General features: G+C 39.8%; 1 protein-coding gene and 1 long non-coding RNA gene across 3 annotated transcripts in view; one reads left to right on the top strand and one right to left on the bottom strand.

Annotated features, from left to right (window-relative positions):
• The window catches only part of LOC139574467 (uncharacterized), a 436,827-nt gene that overhangs the window by 15,367 nt on the left and 405,561 nt on the right, over nt 1–15,899 (bottom strand). The gene's annotated exons all lie outside the window — the stretch shown is intronic.
• Nucleotides 11,761–15,899, top strand: part of fstl5 (follistatin-like 5) — a 227,331-nt gene continuing 223,192 nt past the window's right edge. The window contains exon 1 of one of the 2 annotated variants that reach the window (XM_071399063.1): nt 11,761–12,158. In XM_071399063.1, the coding sequence (XP_071255164.1) occupies nt 12,136–12,158 (23 nt within the window). In that variant the 5' untranslated portion in view covers nt 11,761–12,135. The remainder of the gene's footprint in view (nt 12,159–15,899) is intronic. The other variant, XM_071399064.1, reaches the window with a different exon arrangement.

Raw genomic sequence — 15,899 nt, 5'->3', positions numbered from 1 at the left:
CCCCCATTGATTTTGTTAGTCACTCTCACTCAGATATCATATTATGGTAAATGTGTAGAATTGCAGGAAATTAGCTGTAAACTGCGCATTTTTCTCACTGCCCCATGGCAAAATGAGTAGAATTGCATGAAATGAGTTATATAATTGAAAAATCTTCTCTCCGCCCCATGGCAAAATGTGTTGGATAATTTAGCATTTTTGAAACACCTGAACCAGCTTTTTCTAGAGTCATAATCATTATGCTTACTTTTATGTAAAAAGCATGCCTCTTCAGCTGTCTGTATCCTCCTAAAATATAATTTCCCCTTGTGGCGACCAGCAAAATTGTCTGAATTTTTGTTGTTTTACTATCCTTGTGAGGACTTCTGTTACACACAAGGATAGTTAAACACACACACATACACTCACACAAATTATGTGCATACTCATGTATTCAGATAAGATAAAATAAAAAGTACAGGATTTGGATACAGCAGCAGTGAGACAGCCACATGTTATGACAGCAGCCTGGCCTGTGGGAGTACATCCTAGTCATCCTGAGTACAGCATGTCTGAATCTGTCACAGCAACACAGCTCATGGAGATATCATCAAATAATTTTCATGCCCTGGGCTTTCACTCGCAGTCAAACATATCAGGCTAGATTTCTAATTGCACACTGATAGCTTATGGCCTAGCTTCTCAAGTAAATTGCACATCCAATGAATACACATTTGAAATAAACACCAGAAAATGATACAGCGAAATTCAAAATGTTTGCCCGCATAGACTAGTATTTGATCACGCAGCTTTGACCAAGTCATTTCTGTAGATTACGACACATTAAAATAACTGTGTCCAGGTTTAGGCCCATTGACAACACATATGGTTATTTAACTTGGATGAATGATATGATAGCCTGGGTGGAAGTCTGTTAGTGCTTTAGTTGTTGTGATGAAACAGGACTTGGCTAAAGCAAGAATAGACTGTTACCCACGCTAATTATAAGATGGTGAGGAGGGAAGGAGGCATGCTGATAGGAACAACGCTAGGTGTGGATTGGGGTGTATATAATGGTAGGGGAAGCAGTGTTGATAGCTAAAGTCTAGAGGAGCAAATGCTATGATCAACTTCCTGGAGCAGTGTGTTGAACATCATTATCATCCCTTTACATTCTACTGCATCCGACAGAAACATCTTGCCGTTTGATAAGTGCACAAATCACAGAAGAATATAGGGGAAATGTTTTCATATCATTTAATGTGTCGTAATCTACAGGCATTACTTGGTAAAATCATTTAAACTGTGAATGAAGTATACATTAATTCGATATTATAAAATGTTATATTTTGATGACTCACCACTTCTTCGGTTTGACCACTAGATGTCATCAAAAGTCTTTGATTAAGTAAATAGACCTTCTATTCAGTGTTAGCATTAATTGAGGGAAAATATGTATTTCATAATCAACAAAGGCAAAACAAAGTGTTTCATCTCAAGTTAAGAGTCAATAAAAATGCCTCAGGGATGGCATAAGACATTTATCCTGGCATCCTATGTACCATGACTATTCCCAACCAGTTTGATAGATATGACTTACTAGTAGATAGAAATCCATCAAACTAGTTAGGCCTACAGCCCAATTGCCCACAGGTGAACTGACCTTTCATGTTGTGAGCCAGGTCGTCACGGTGGATATGCAGTGAGGACACAGACAAGGAAGGCTTGTGCAAATCCCCACAATGAATATCACAAAATGTATTCACAGTGAAGGAGGGGAATAAGCTGGTGAGTAAGTGGCGACTGTACAAGATATACAGTCAGGTCCCAAATTATAGGCACCTTTGATCAGTGGTGGAAAAAGTACGCAATTGTCATACTTGAGTAAAAGTAAAGATACCTTAATAGAAAATGACTCAAGTAAAAGTGAAAGTAACCCAGTAAAATACTGCTTGAGTAAAAGTCTAAAAGTATTTGGTTCTAATAATACTTAAGTATCAAAAGTACATTTAATTGCTAAAATATACTTCAGTATCAAAAGTAATAGTAGAAATGATTTCAAATTCCTTATATTAAGCAAAACAGATGTCACCATTGTCTTGTTTTTAAAAAAAATCTACAGATATCCAGGGGCACACTCCAACACTCAGACATCATTTACAAACAAAGTTAAGTGAGTCCGCCAGATCAGAGACAGTAGAGATGACCAGGGATGTTCTCTTGATAAGTGTGTCAATTGGACCATTTTCCTGTCCTGCTAAGCATTCAAAATGTAACGAGTACTTTGGGTGTCAGGGAAAATGTAGGGAGTAAAAAGTACATAGTTTTCTTTGGGAATGTAGTGAAGTAAAAGTAAAAGTAGTCAAAAATATAATGGCCTTGAAAGATTTTGTTGATTGATAGAGAGCTCTTCTTTGTATTTAGATATCTTTAAGTATTTGGGCTCCCGAGTGGCACAGCGGTCTAAGGCACTGCATCTCAGTGCTAGAGGCGTCACTACAGACACCCTGGTTTGAATCAAGGCTGTATCACAACTGGCTGTGATTGGGAGTCCCATAGGGTGGCGCACAATTGACCCAGCGTCGTCTAGATTTGGCCGGTGAAGTCCGCCATTGTAAGTAAGAATTTGTTCTTAACTGACTTGCCTAGGTAAATAAAGGTTAAAAAAAGAGTGGATATGAAAAATGAAAAACATACTGTAGTGTTTTTGTGGACTTTACTGTAGTAGATACTGTAGTATTTACAGTTAACTACAGTATAAATAATGTAGTAAAAGAAAATACGAAGCATGAAAAAGTTATGCTGCTTTAAAAGTTTAACTTGTTATCCCACTTAGGAGACAAGTTGGAGGAAATGCCCTTGAAAGATTTTGTTTACACCCATTCAACATCGTTCACAGCCTCTTAAGCCTTAGCCCCACCCATCTATTTAAGAATTCACATGTAAACGACAAGCCAACCGTTAGTATGGTCAACCCTCCCATTATCTCAGCCAATCATGGTCGCTAGCCAGGAAGTATCCTTTCTTTATCCCTATATAGCTCAGCACTTCCTCCGTGGATAAACTAGGCTCATAATGTATTTTTTTAATAAATATTTATGGATCCTATGCAAGTTTATATTGAAGGCATGTGGGGTTCTTCTCTGCTTATGCATCCTTATTTCGGCGCCAAACCCTCCATTGGTGTACGTGGCCAAAGAGCTCTATTTTCATGTCATCCAACAAATGTAAATGTCTGGAGTTTGCTAAATGGCATTGACCCTTGGATTTGAACTGGTGCTATGGTCAGATGGCATGAAAATGCCAGTGGTGGGTTTGGCTTCAAAATAAGAATGCATAAGAAGAAAATAACCCCATACCTACTGTAAAATATTGGTGGGTATTTGATGTTATGGAGCTATTTTGCTTCCACTGGTCCTTGGGCCCTTGTTAAGATCAACGGCATAATGAACTTTACCCAATACCAGAACATTTTTGACAAAAATCTGGTTGTCTCTGCCAGGAGGCTGAAACATGGCCTCAGGTGAATCTTTCAGCGATACAATAACCCCAAGCACACATACAAATCCTCAAAGAAATGGTTAATTGAGCACAAAATCAACATTTAGCAACGGCCATCTCAGTCTCCAGACTTAAACCCCATTGAAAACCTGTGGTTTGAATTGAAGAGAGCCTGTATGGAGGAATGGTCTAAGATCCTTCCCAATGTGTTCTCCAATCTCATAAAACATTTGAGAAAAAAGGCTACGTGCCGTTATCCTCGCAAGGTGAGGTATTGAAAACAGGGGTGCCAAAAGTCTTGACCCCTGTCTTAAAAAATATATTACTTGTTAAACAAAATCTCTTTCTCTGTGCAATTGTATTAATATCAAATAATATAGATTTTTTTTATACAATATACAGTAGCTCAGTATTTGAATTATTTATTTTATACAGTATTCTTTGCTCATCTTTATCGAGGGTGCCAATAATTTTGAAACTGTATTCAACAAAAATAATAAACAGGACGTTGAAACAAGGCCCAACTTAGCTGAATTAAATAATGAATAATTATTTTAAAGCAACAGCCAGTTAACAGGTAGGCCTAGGTCAAACAAAGTAAGCATTTACATTTATTAGGCTTAACTTTAACGTAAATTCTTAAACGTGATCAACTTATAGTTAAACTATTAATCCACAAATGCATTTATGGAAGAGTAGGCTAATTAGTGTAGAGCCACCAACTAAATCTTAGCGCCAAATAAATGAATCGGTGTGCTCGTGACCACAAACTCCCATACATAGCCTCTTTTCTTTTTACAGGTGAGCCACAATCAAAATAGCAGAGAACCTTTTGATGAAAAACATCTTTCAATAAACTGTTGTAACTACCTTGTTACATTTATGCAGGCATGGATAGTATGCTAGCTCTGTGTCAATAGCAAACAACAGTGCATTGGTAGTCTATTAGTGCTCTAAAGGGAGAGGACTTGATAGCAGAGCTTCAGCACCTTGGAGGTTGATCTGAAAGTAGATGAAAGTGGATTTAGATTCTCTTAAGTGGATATGAACTGATATCAAAGCCAAAAATCTAAGTTTACTTGAGGGCCAGGGAGAGACGCAGGGGGCAAAGACAGCCCCACTATCAAAGATAGTATCAAATATTCTATAGAAAGCAAGAGATGACACTCCCAAAGCTGTGGGATAAAAGTGTCTTGTTTGGATTTAGGACAATGATATGAGTGGAAAAGCAATAAGGATGGATGATACTGTATCTGTCTGGGTTCGCAGGGGAGCGCAATGTGATCAGAGGTGGAGAGGGGGTGAAGATTCCGAGCAATCAAAAACGTTCCTCTGGGTGCTTATAGGTGGGAAGATTGGAAAAAACAATTAAAAGTGGAGAGATAGAAATAAAATCGGGAATTCGTTTTTGTTGAGGAAATTGTGCTATAGAGCAACAGGAATAGAAAGCTGAGAAACTTTGTTTAGTGATTATATGTTAATGACTCTAAATGAAATAATGCTTTGAAATAACCACGATCATTCATTTACGTCACTCTTGATTCTCATGGATACATGCATCTACATGATATTCTTTCATTTACAGGCAGAAAGTTCAATGCCTACATTATACAAATTATTCAGGATTACAAATATTTTGAACTCTGTGTCGTGAGTGTTTTGATTTAGTTGAAATGTTTCAGTCATGAAACCACTTTGATAGCAGCTTTTGACTTTATTCTATCCGTATCAGATTGCATTTTAGAATCGAAGAATAAAGCAAAGAAAGAGGCAGCCTTTGATGTTTTATACCTGTGGACAGAAGCCTGTATTAAGCATTTCAGTTCCAGGAATAAGTTCCAACTCCTTTTTGTTATGTCTCCATGGACAAGGTAATGCCTTGTTACTACCCTCCCTGGCAGTTTCAGGGAACAGAACATAGGCTATGTCCCATGATAGCTCCATTGATTTGGTAACACCTCTCAGGACTATATGAAGGAAAGATGGAGACCAGTTTTGGGACTAGGTGGAAGTTAATGCAAGGTGTAATAACTGTGGTCTAATTGGGGCCCAGAGTTTTTCCTTGTTAAGTCACATGGTCAGGAAACAGTCCTGGCTTTAGCTCTAATACATGTAACTCATTATCTTCCTCTTACAGGTATGGGAAATTCTGCGGTAACGGAACGGAATTACGCTTTGACTCAGATTTTCTATTAAAACATATATGCCAAACAAAAACCATTGATTTCAAAGTTTACCAAACCATACAACTCCATGCACAAGGACTACTTTTAACAATTTAGTCAGAATATTTCACAAAAACACATTTACTGGAAGAACTGTGCAGAAGCAAAGTTTGGTAACAGAATTACAGTAAAAATCTTCCTCAGTTTTTTTATGTGACCACGTTTTCCAAAAACTCTGTTAAATATCTGCTTTGGTGTCCGAATAAAGATTCAAAGATGTCTGCAGAAATAATGGGGTGTCAGCTATGACATGACAACTTGAGTAAGACACTTTTTTTTGTTATTGAACTACATTAGGGGAAGTAGCTTTACATACGGTAACTGACTCAGAGTAACAAAATTACATCATAGGTCCCTGATCTGTACAATACAGAAATGCATAATTATAGATATGACTGTCGTCCTCTTCATAGTGATCTGGTCCGGAACAGACCAAATCTGAAACAATCTTAGACGTCTACATTTCACAAGTTTGGACATTACAGTAGAGCACAGTAGAGCACAGTAGAATACAGAACAGCACAGCACAGTAGAGTTCAGTACAGTACAGGAGAGTACAGTAAAGTAGGATACAGTACAATACAGTACATTATACTTTACTCAACTCTAGTGTGCTCTACTGTACAGTACTGTAATATACTTTCCTTTACTGTTATGTACTGTACTTGACTGTGCTCTACTGTGCTGTCCGAACTAGTGAGACATAGAGATCTATGATTGGTTCAGATTTGGTCAGGGTGGATTTTGGCCAGGGCAGATTGAGCAAATTTAAACTGCGTTTCAATGTCCATGGACATCCGATGTCGGTCAGTGCTCAGTGGGTGAGGATGCTTGTCACAGTAACTTGAAAGAGGGTAGATGGTAGGTGTCATGGTAGGTGTCAGTAAGAGCGGGGCGAGGTGAAATTAATTGGAGAGAGAGAGAGAAGAGAGAGAGCGAGAGAAAGTGAGCAGCAGAGAGAAGGAGAGTGAGAGGGAGGAGTTATCCAGACTGTTTTCACAGTCTTGGTTTAACCACCAGATGACAGAAAGAGAAAGAAATAACAGGTATGAGCTGAAGATAACAGTATGCCAGTGGAAGGGAGAACAGTAGCAGGTGATCCAACTGTGGTTTGTGACTATTATGATTTGCCATTGTAGACAATTCTATTGCAGTAATTCAGTTACCAATTTGGTAACAGAATTAAGAGTTAATCACTTAATAATTCATAAACAAAGTTGATATCATTAAAAACACTATAAATAATTGGTAGGTCTACCTATACTTGTTACTTCTGTGAACTTTCATCATGCTCCCTCCTCATGAGGGAGAGAAATTAGAAAATATCTTAAAGATATGTGGGTTTTTGGTAATGGAATTACAAGGCAAAATGAAGGCAGTTATATCGAACTTTTAAAACATTACAAAACATTTCACAACAGATTTCACAACAAATTAAGTGTGTGCCCTCAGGCCACTACTCTAGTACCACATGCCTACAACACAAAATCCATGTCTACGTGTGTGTGTGTGTGTGTGTGTGTGTGTGTGTGTGTGTGTGTGTGTGTGTGTGTGTGTGTGTGTGTGTGTGTGTGTGTGTGTGTGTGTGTATAGTGCGTATTTTGTTTGACTATTTGACATGCTCCTATGAACTTCACATGTTGGCGCTCATGGGTCCTTTTACATGGAAATGCCCATATGCAAACAGGCTATAGGCTACAGGTGTGCAATACACCAAAAATAAATATTGGCTATATGACAATAATAAAATCCAATTAAATTGTTGGAAGCATCAAGAGTTTTTATTTTTTATATAAGTGTACTTTTTGCTCGGAGCACCTGGTTGCACATTTAGGCATGCAAGTAAATGTGACTGGATGTTGTAGAATAAACATGTACATGTAACAAAAGAAACACTTTCAAAGATAGTGATGCCAAACTGAAAATACGTCTTGCCTTATACTCTGACACAAATTAGCATGTTGTCCTTTCTATCTTAATTAAACACAATGCCAACAGGGATGCAAGGTCTTTGGGGGAAAAAACTGCATACCTCAATCAACTACTGTTATAGAAAAAAATACAGCTTACTTTGTGTGTGTTTGTGTGTGTGTGTGTGTGTGTTTGTGTGTGTGTGCATTTGTGCGTATGTGTGTGTGTGCCTCTCTGTTGATTGTGACAAGGGTAATTAGCTATCTCTCTCCTCTTTGTGGCGTGAGTATCCAAATCCTGTTGCGTTTTCAACATCACTTCGATTACAAAAGTGCTTTGATCAAGTTTGAAAAGTAATTTCCTATTATCACCACCTTTATCACCTTCATTTGTACATCTAAAGTTTGTGTTTTCTTGTTTCTCCTAACATCTTCAAACGTTTAGCTAGACAAAAGGTTAGCTAGAGGTACTTAAAGGGGCAATCTGCAGTTGCTACATCCATTTTTGGACTTATAAATTAATGATATGTACCCATTGATTCTATAACTTATAAAGGCCTCATGAGCTTAGTTCAACTGTCGTACCCCATCAGAACCCAAAATAAAAGCTTGTTTTACGTCAATGTTTGTAAACAAAGTAAATGTAAACAAACACTATATAGCCTCAAAACTTAGTTAAAACTTCAATTTTAATATCATGGATGGCCACTCCTTGCATCCATAGCTCTGTCTATGAATTTGAGAGTGGTTACATTTCTCCAGCACCATCCCTCAGCTTTCCACCAAAACATGGGTGGGGAGTGCACTTTTTTATTGCTTAAATTACTGATTGACGCGTTAACTGACCCAACTAATATGAATCATATTTCCTCTCTCAGACTCTCCCTGCCCAGGCTTGGTAGAAGGACATCCAGGCTGCCAGCTAAGGTGGGTGGGCTCTGGTTGGATCATACTGCCCTGAGACTGAACCCCTATTTACTGATGGTGAGTAATGATTTCTCTTTCAGACAGAGATTCCAGGGACTGGAAGTGGAATCGAGGGAAGGTGTTTCTCCAACTCGCCCACAACTTCAGAAGTCAGTGTCTCAACTCTCAAGATAATATATCACTGCCAAGTCAGTGGCCACCAAGCAAACCGGGAACATTCCCAGAATATTAGCCAAGATTATCAAGAAATTCAAATTAGGGTTATTTTTAAAATTAAATTTATTTATTTAACTAGGCAAGCCAGTTAGAACAAATTCTTATTTACAATGACGGCCTACCCCGGCCAAACCCAGACAACACTAAGCCAATTGTGCACCACCCTCTGGGACTCCCAATCACGGCCAGTTGTGATTCAGCCTGGAATCAAACAAGGGTCTGTAGTGACACCTCTAGCACTGAGATGCAGTGCCTTAGACCGCTGCACCACTTGGGAGCTTCTATCTAACATCAGGATGATAACATCCCCCCAAAGTTCAAAGAAGGTTTTTTATAAAATAAAATAAAAATGAAATATCTTTGGAATGTCTGTAATAACCACCACAGAACATTCCCCAAAAGGTATCATAGGTTTCCAAGTTATGTAATGACACAATGTGTCAGTAATGTATTCCCATCAAAAGTAAGTTGCTTCTGTGAAAGTTTCCAGAACATTCCTTAGGTTGAGGCAAATGCTCTCATAACATAAAAACTGTCCAGCTGTACTGATGATTATAGAATGTTTGTACCAAAACATTTGCCTGATGTTAGAAGAACGTTCCAAGAACACATTTAATCTGTTCTTAAAGGTTCAAAGTCCTAAATAACTGTTGTCTCCATCTTAGGTTAGTTTGGGTTGTGTTGATGTTGCTGATGCTTTGGTAACCCTTTCTGTGAGCTGTCTAAGTGTAATGCATTATGAATGGCATTTAAAGTGCCCTTATTTTGGCCCTTAGTGCTAGTCCTACTAAGGATTACTTTAACATATGAAGGCTTATTAAAACAGGCGTGATAAACACATACTGACTAAATGTATTAATTAAGCTTCACAAACAGGTGACATTATGCATTATAAGGCTAACTACACTGAAATAACTATAAATGCAAAATGTAAAGTGCTGGTCCCATGTTTCATGAGCTGAAAGAAAAGATCCCAGAAATGTTCCATATGCACAAAAAGCTTATTTCTCTCAAATGGTGTGCACAAATATGTTAACATCCCTGTTAGTGAGCATTTTACCCTTTGTCAAGATAATCCATCCACCTGACAGGTGTGGCTTATCAACAAGCTGATCAAACAGTATGATCATTACACAGGTACACCTTGTGCTGGGTACAATAAAAGGCCACTTTAAAATGTGTCGTTTTGTCACACAACACAATGCCACATATGTCTCAAGTTTTTAGGGAGTGTGCAATTGGCATGCTGACTGCAGGAATGTCCACCAGAGCTATTGCCAGAGAATTGAATGTTAATTTCTCTATCATAAGCCGACTCCAACGTCCTTTTAGAGAATTTGGCAGTGTGTCCAACCGGCCTCACAACCGCAGACCATGTGCAACCACTCCAGCCCAGGACCTCCACATCCGGCTTCTACACCTGCGGGATCGTCTGGGGGGGCTGGCTCCCAAGTGGGTGGGCCTATGCCCTCCCAGGCCCACCTACAGTATAGCTGCACCCCTGCCCAGTCATGTGAAATCCATATATTAGGGCCTAATTAATTGTTTTTATTAACTAATTTCCTCATATGAACTGTTGCATATTGCGTTTATATTTTTGTTCAGTATAAAGGAGCTTATGACTCCTTGTAACAGGCAATACATATGAATAAGAGCAGATGAGTGCACTAATAATAATACATTGCACACAAAGGCTGGATAGGAGTTTAAAAAAAAATTCAGACAAAGACAAAGGTGTCCCTTGTCAGATAATTTTACCAAGGCATCACATTGAGAGCTTTGTGTTGGTGTCAAGAGGTCGAGAAGAGAGGTCATCTAACATCACTCTGATTCTTCTTACACAACCGTCTCAGAACCATAAGTGCCAACCAAGTCTGAGTGTGGGGCCCGGGGTCCCATGCGCCAAGGCCTAGTAATTCAGCCTGTCACAGTGGTTGTAGCCGAGGTTGACAATGCAATCTGGAGCTCTGCAGAACACTTTCATGGATAATAGAATGTGAAACTCCAGTCACAAAATCACATCTGTGGTATTGCTTCCACACCCCATTAGAGTACCATCATAATCCTTCTCAAAATAAGAGACACATAAGACTGGATGTTTTGCCCATTCAATGTCTGAAATAATCATGCTTAGTTCTCATGCACATATTGACATTTACATATATCCCCTGTTTTCTCCAATACCATATTTCACATGTAAATGTATGACAATATGATAAATCGATGCAATTTCAGCAATATCTGGGTGAGATGGGTCTTCTGTGCACAGATGTGCCATGATACACACAAGCCCGTTGGGAGAATGTTATATGGAAGGTTTCCACTTATTCCAACCATAAATCATGCTGTAACTTGATTTGGCAGTGGCAATGACATGGTTGACATATGGGGCTGGATGACTATCCGTGTGCATCATGTTTGATTATGTTAATGGTGTACGTGACACATAGCTATTTTGGCTTGAATGTTGATCATGCTTGGTGACTTAAAATAAAATTATATTTGAATAAGCCTATACACATACCCTAGCCTGGAATTCAAAGATAATTGTTCAGCTTCATTATTGTTTCAAGAAGGATAGGGTTCCTGGTTTACCATATCAATTTATTGAGATGTAGTCAGCTCAATTTCCATTGAAAAGGTTCTGTGTTTGGTAGAATAACTTGAAGGAATATGCTTTTACAACACTGTTCAGTTTAGAAAAAAATGTGGTACCATTTGATAATGTGCACATTGATGAGCAAATTATGAATAATTTCCCGAAAACATAGATTATTGTATTAGTATGTATTTGTAATACCTCCTCTGTTAATGGTGACTTACTTGCATGATGGTTTGCAGGACTTGACTGACTAATTTCAGTGTCGCAAAATTCTGAACAGTAGGAAGGGGGACATTCGACATACCCCCAAACCCAATTCATCTCAAATCAAGGACAATAATATCCAGCGAATGAAATCAGACGAGGCAGATTGTCTGTCTCCACTCTCGCTCTGGAGGAGCTTTCTGCGGGGCTTTTGATTGGTTCGTCCTGTGATTGTATGTAAATCGGATCGGGACGCAGCCAGTAGGTGAGGTTGGAGCTGGTGGCTGGTGCCTCAGTGGCACAGGAGACAAGAGAGTGAGGTTAGACCGCTGCTTCTAACGGAGCTGTCCACTCCTCCGGTGGTGCTGTGCTGAAAATCAGGGATTCGCTCTTTATACAAAATGGTTGATGGTATTCGAAAAGGATTTACAGACTACCCGTTTATAAACTTATTCTAAGGTATATTGTGTGGATTTCTAGTTACAAACGGTGGATTTCATCTAATCCATTTGATATATAGTTGTTGTGAACTACAGTTTTTTTTCTAATCTCGTGCGGATTATCCTTCTGGATGGTTTGCGTCTGGACATACAGGTAAAACACAATAGACATGGATATTTCTAGTGTTTCTTCTGCTAAAAACAAATGAAAAATGTGAAATGTGAATATAAATATACAACATAGCCCACTAAAAGTGCACCTTACATAAAAGTGTGTTTCATTTATCATCGAACTGCAATGTAATCGACATCAAGGGCAAATCCCTCCGTAAAACTATTTCCCCATTACCTGAAATCTGTCCTCTTATTTAAATAAAATATTCAAAGAATATATGTATCAGGTTTGGGATTTACTTTACTTACCACAGGTCTTGATAAACTAATCTATGCCGTCTGAACTGTAGGCAATAGGCTACAGTTCAGTTGATGGCAATGAAGTTGCGAGTTGAGTCTTCATGTTTTACTCAATGTTAGTGCGCTATAGGCTACTCCGCTACTGTAGCCTGCTAGAATTCCGTGAGGGGTAGCCTAGTTCTGAAACAAAGTCAATATTTTGGGGAATGTCGGGGACGCTCCATGCCAGTGTTTCGGGCGTTTAATTTCGCTGCACAGTATTTAGCGTGTTATTTTTTTCTTTAGCACACTAATCCTTGAGTGACACCATTAGCGGCTGAGGGATTATACTCGAGTTTTATTTTCATCCTCTCTCTCGCTGCGCGTGACTCATTTAGTTATAGGCATAGTCTTGTATGAGACCGTGATGGCCATTCATTCTATATGTTTGATTCCCCCCTTTCAATTGTTGTACTGTATCTTAGTCTTTAAATCCGACTGGATAGTGCTTCTCGGTTTGAATAAACTCTTAAGTATTTCATAGTTTTATTCTAATGACCTCTTTGTTGATTACATGGGTTGATTGGAGAAAATCTACCCAATGTGTTTTTGGATTGTCTGTCTCTGACAGGCCTATAATGACCCTCTACTTCTCTCTGCCCCTTGCCATCCAAACTAGAAGATAACAGTCATTAGAAACTCATTAGAAACTCCCAGACTATTAATGAAATGGTAGTGCCCTTTGAATTAGGGATGCATAGGCCATCTCCCCAAACCTTCCAGATATATTTCAACCTTCTTTGCCATTTCACTACACAGCTCAACCTCTCATGTCAGGTACCTACATTGCATTTAAAGAAAGCCGGCAGAGCCACATTGATTCAAGTTCATTAGAAGGCTAAGAATATGGAGTTACATTTAAAGAAAGCCGGCAGAGCCACATTGATTCAAGTTCATTAGAAGGCTAAGCATATGGAGTTGCATTTAAAGAAAGCCGGCAGAGCCACCTTGATTCAAATTCATTAAAAGGCTATGAATATGGAGAAGATGCTTTTAACAGTCATTCAACCAGTAACGCTATTAATATTCAAGCATCGCCCATGCTGTCCACTCACTCTATCGATCAGCTGTTTCTAATTGTGAGCTTCCATTTAATGGGTTTGTGCCAACAGACAGACTCATAAACAGACAGACAGACAGACAGACAGACAGACAGACAGACAGACAGACAGACAGACAGACAGACAGACAGACAGACAGACAGACAGACAGACTCACAGAGGATACCAGTCTAGGATGTTGACCCTCTATTGCAGTGGTATTAAACTCTTACCCTACGAGGTCCGGAACCTGCCGGTTTTCTGATAATTATAATTGCACCCACCTGGTGTAATAATTAATTGCACCCAAATCAGTCCCTGATTAGAGGGGAATAATGAAAAAACACAATGGAACTGGCTTCTTGGTCCAGAGTTGAGTTTGAGGGCTTTATACTTTTATCAATCAGTCTCTATCAGTGTCTATTGAAGTTGTGGATGGCCTGTAGTGGGATGAATGTTACATGAGTGATGATGAGGCAAGTGACCTATAACAACTCTCTTTACATAAACAGGTATGTAGGTATACAAGCATGCATGATACAACATTTCACACATCCACACACACACACGCACGTGCGCGCGCACACGCACACGCACACACACACAGAATAGCACCTCATAATCAACACATGTTGATGTAATAATGTTGTTGGAATACCAAACATAATACATTCCTCAGTAGACAGGCATTGATGAAACAGCAGGAATTAATGTGCGCTCTGCCTCCCGTTACAATGACTTGGCAATTACCCTTGGGACAAAACCAACGCGTGCACATTCGCTACTCAAAGTGGCATATTTCTTTCCCGAAAGGAAATCATCAGGAATCTCAGCCTGTATTCATGAAGCGTCTAGAAGTTCTGATCTAGGATCAGGTCCCCGCAGTTTAATCATTGCTATCTAAAAAGGCAAAACTGATCCCAGATTAGTACTGCTTTTCTGAGATTTCTGAATTTCGCCCCTAGTGATAGTAGTGATGGTAGTGATGGTTGTGATGGTAGTGGTGGTAGGGATGGTAGGGATGGTAGTGATGGTTGTGATGGTAGTGGTGGTAGGGTTGGTACGGATGGTAGTGGAAAGCCATTCTTCTATTGGGCTTGTAAAGCAAAGTTATTTCACTTTCATTTCATTGTCTATTTCTTCAGTTCTTTTCTCACCTTTAGTATAGAGATAATGTCAAGGTCTTTTCTTGTATCTAGACTACTGGTAGTGATGGTGGTGATGGTGGTGGTGGTAGGGTTGGAAGTGATAGTGGTGCTGATGGTGGTAATGGTAGTGATGGTAGTGGTTTTAGTGATGGTGGGATAGTGGGGATGGTAGTGATGGTTGTTGTGGTAATGATGGTCAGGATGGTAGTGGTGGAAGTAATGGCAGGGATGGGAGTGATGGTAGTGGTGGTAGTGATGGTGGGGATAGTGGTGATTGTAGTGATTGTAGGGATGGTTGTGATGGTATAGATGGAATTGATGGTAGTGATGGTAGAGATGGTGGTGATGGTAGGGATGATTGTGATGATACTGACAGTTTGAATGGTATTGGTGGTAGTGATGGTTGTGGTGGTAGTGATGGTAGGGATGGTTTTGATGGTGGTGATGGTAGGGATGGTTGTGATGGCAGTGATGGTGGTGTGTAGTGATGGTGGTGATGGTAGTAATGGTAATGAGGGTAGTGATGGTGGTGATGGTTGTGGTGGTAGTGGTGGTAGGGATGGTGGTGATGGTGGTGATGGTAGTGGTGGTAGTTGTAGGGATGGTGGTGATGGTAGTCATGGTAGGGATGTTAGTGGTGGTAGTTGTGGTAGGGATGGTAGGGATGGTGGTGATGGTAGGGATGGTTGTAATGGTAGGGATCGTGGTAGTGATTGGGTGGTAGTGATTGTGGATATGGTAGGGATGTTGGTGATGGTAGTGATGGGAGGGATGGTGGTGATGGTAGTGATGGGAGGGATGGTTGTGATGGTATAGATGGAATTGATGGTAGTGATGGTAGAGATGGTGGTGATGGTAGGGATGATTGTGATGATACTGACAGTTTGAATGGTATTGGTGGTAGTGATGGTGGTGATGGTAGTGGTGGTAGTGATGGTAGTGATGGTGGTGATGGTTGTGATGGTAGGGATGGTTGTGATGGTAGAGATGGTGGTGTGTAGTGATGGTGGTGATGGTGGTGATGGTTGTGGTGGTAGTGGTGGTAGGGATGGTGGTGATGGTGGTGATGGTAGTGGTGGTAGTTGTAGGGATGGTGGTGATGGTAGTCATGGTAGGGATGTTAGTGGTGGTGGTTGTGGTAGGGATGGTAGGGATGGTGGTGATGGTAGTGATGGTTGTAATGGTAGGGATGGTAGTGGTGGTAGTGATTGTGGATATGGTAGGGATGGTGGTGATGGTATTGATGGGAGGGAT

This window comes from Salvelinus alpinus, chromosome 4, assembly GCF_045679555.1.
Source record: "Salvelinus alpinus chromosome 4, SLU_Salpinus.1, whole genome shotgun sequence".
Taxonomy (NCBI): Eukaryota; Metazoa; Chordata; class Actinopteri; order Salmoniformes; family Salmonidae; genus Salvelinus; species Salvelinus alpinus.
The sequence above is the reverse complement of the archived record's forward strand: the minus strand, read 5'-3'. Positions and strand labels throughout refer to the sequence as shown.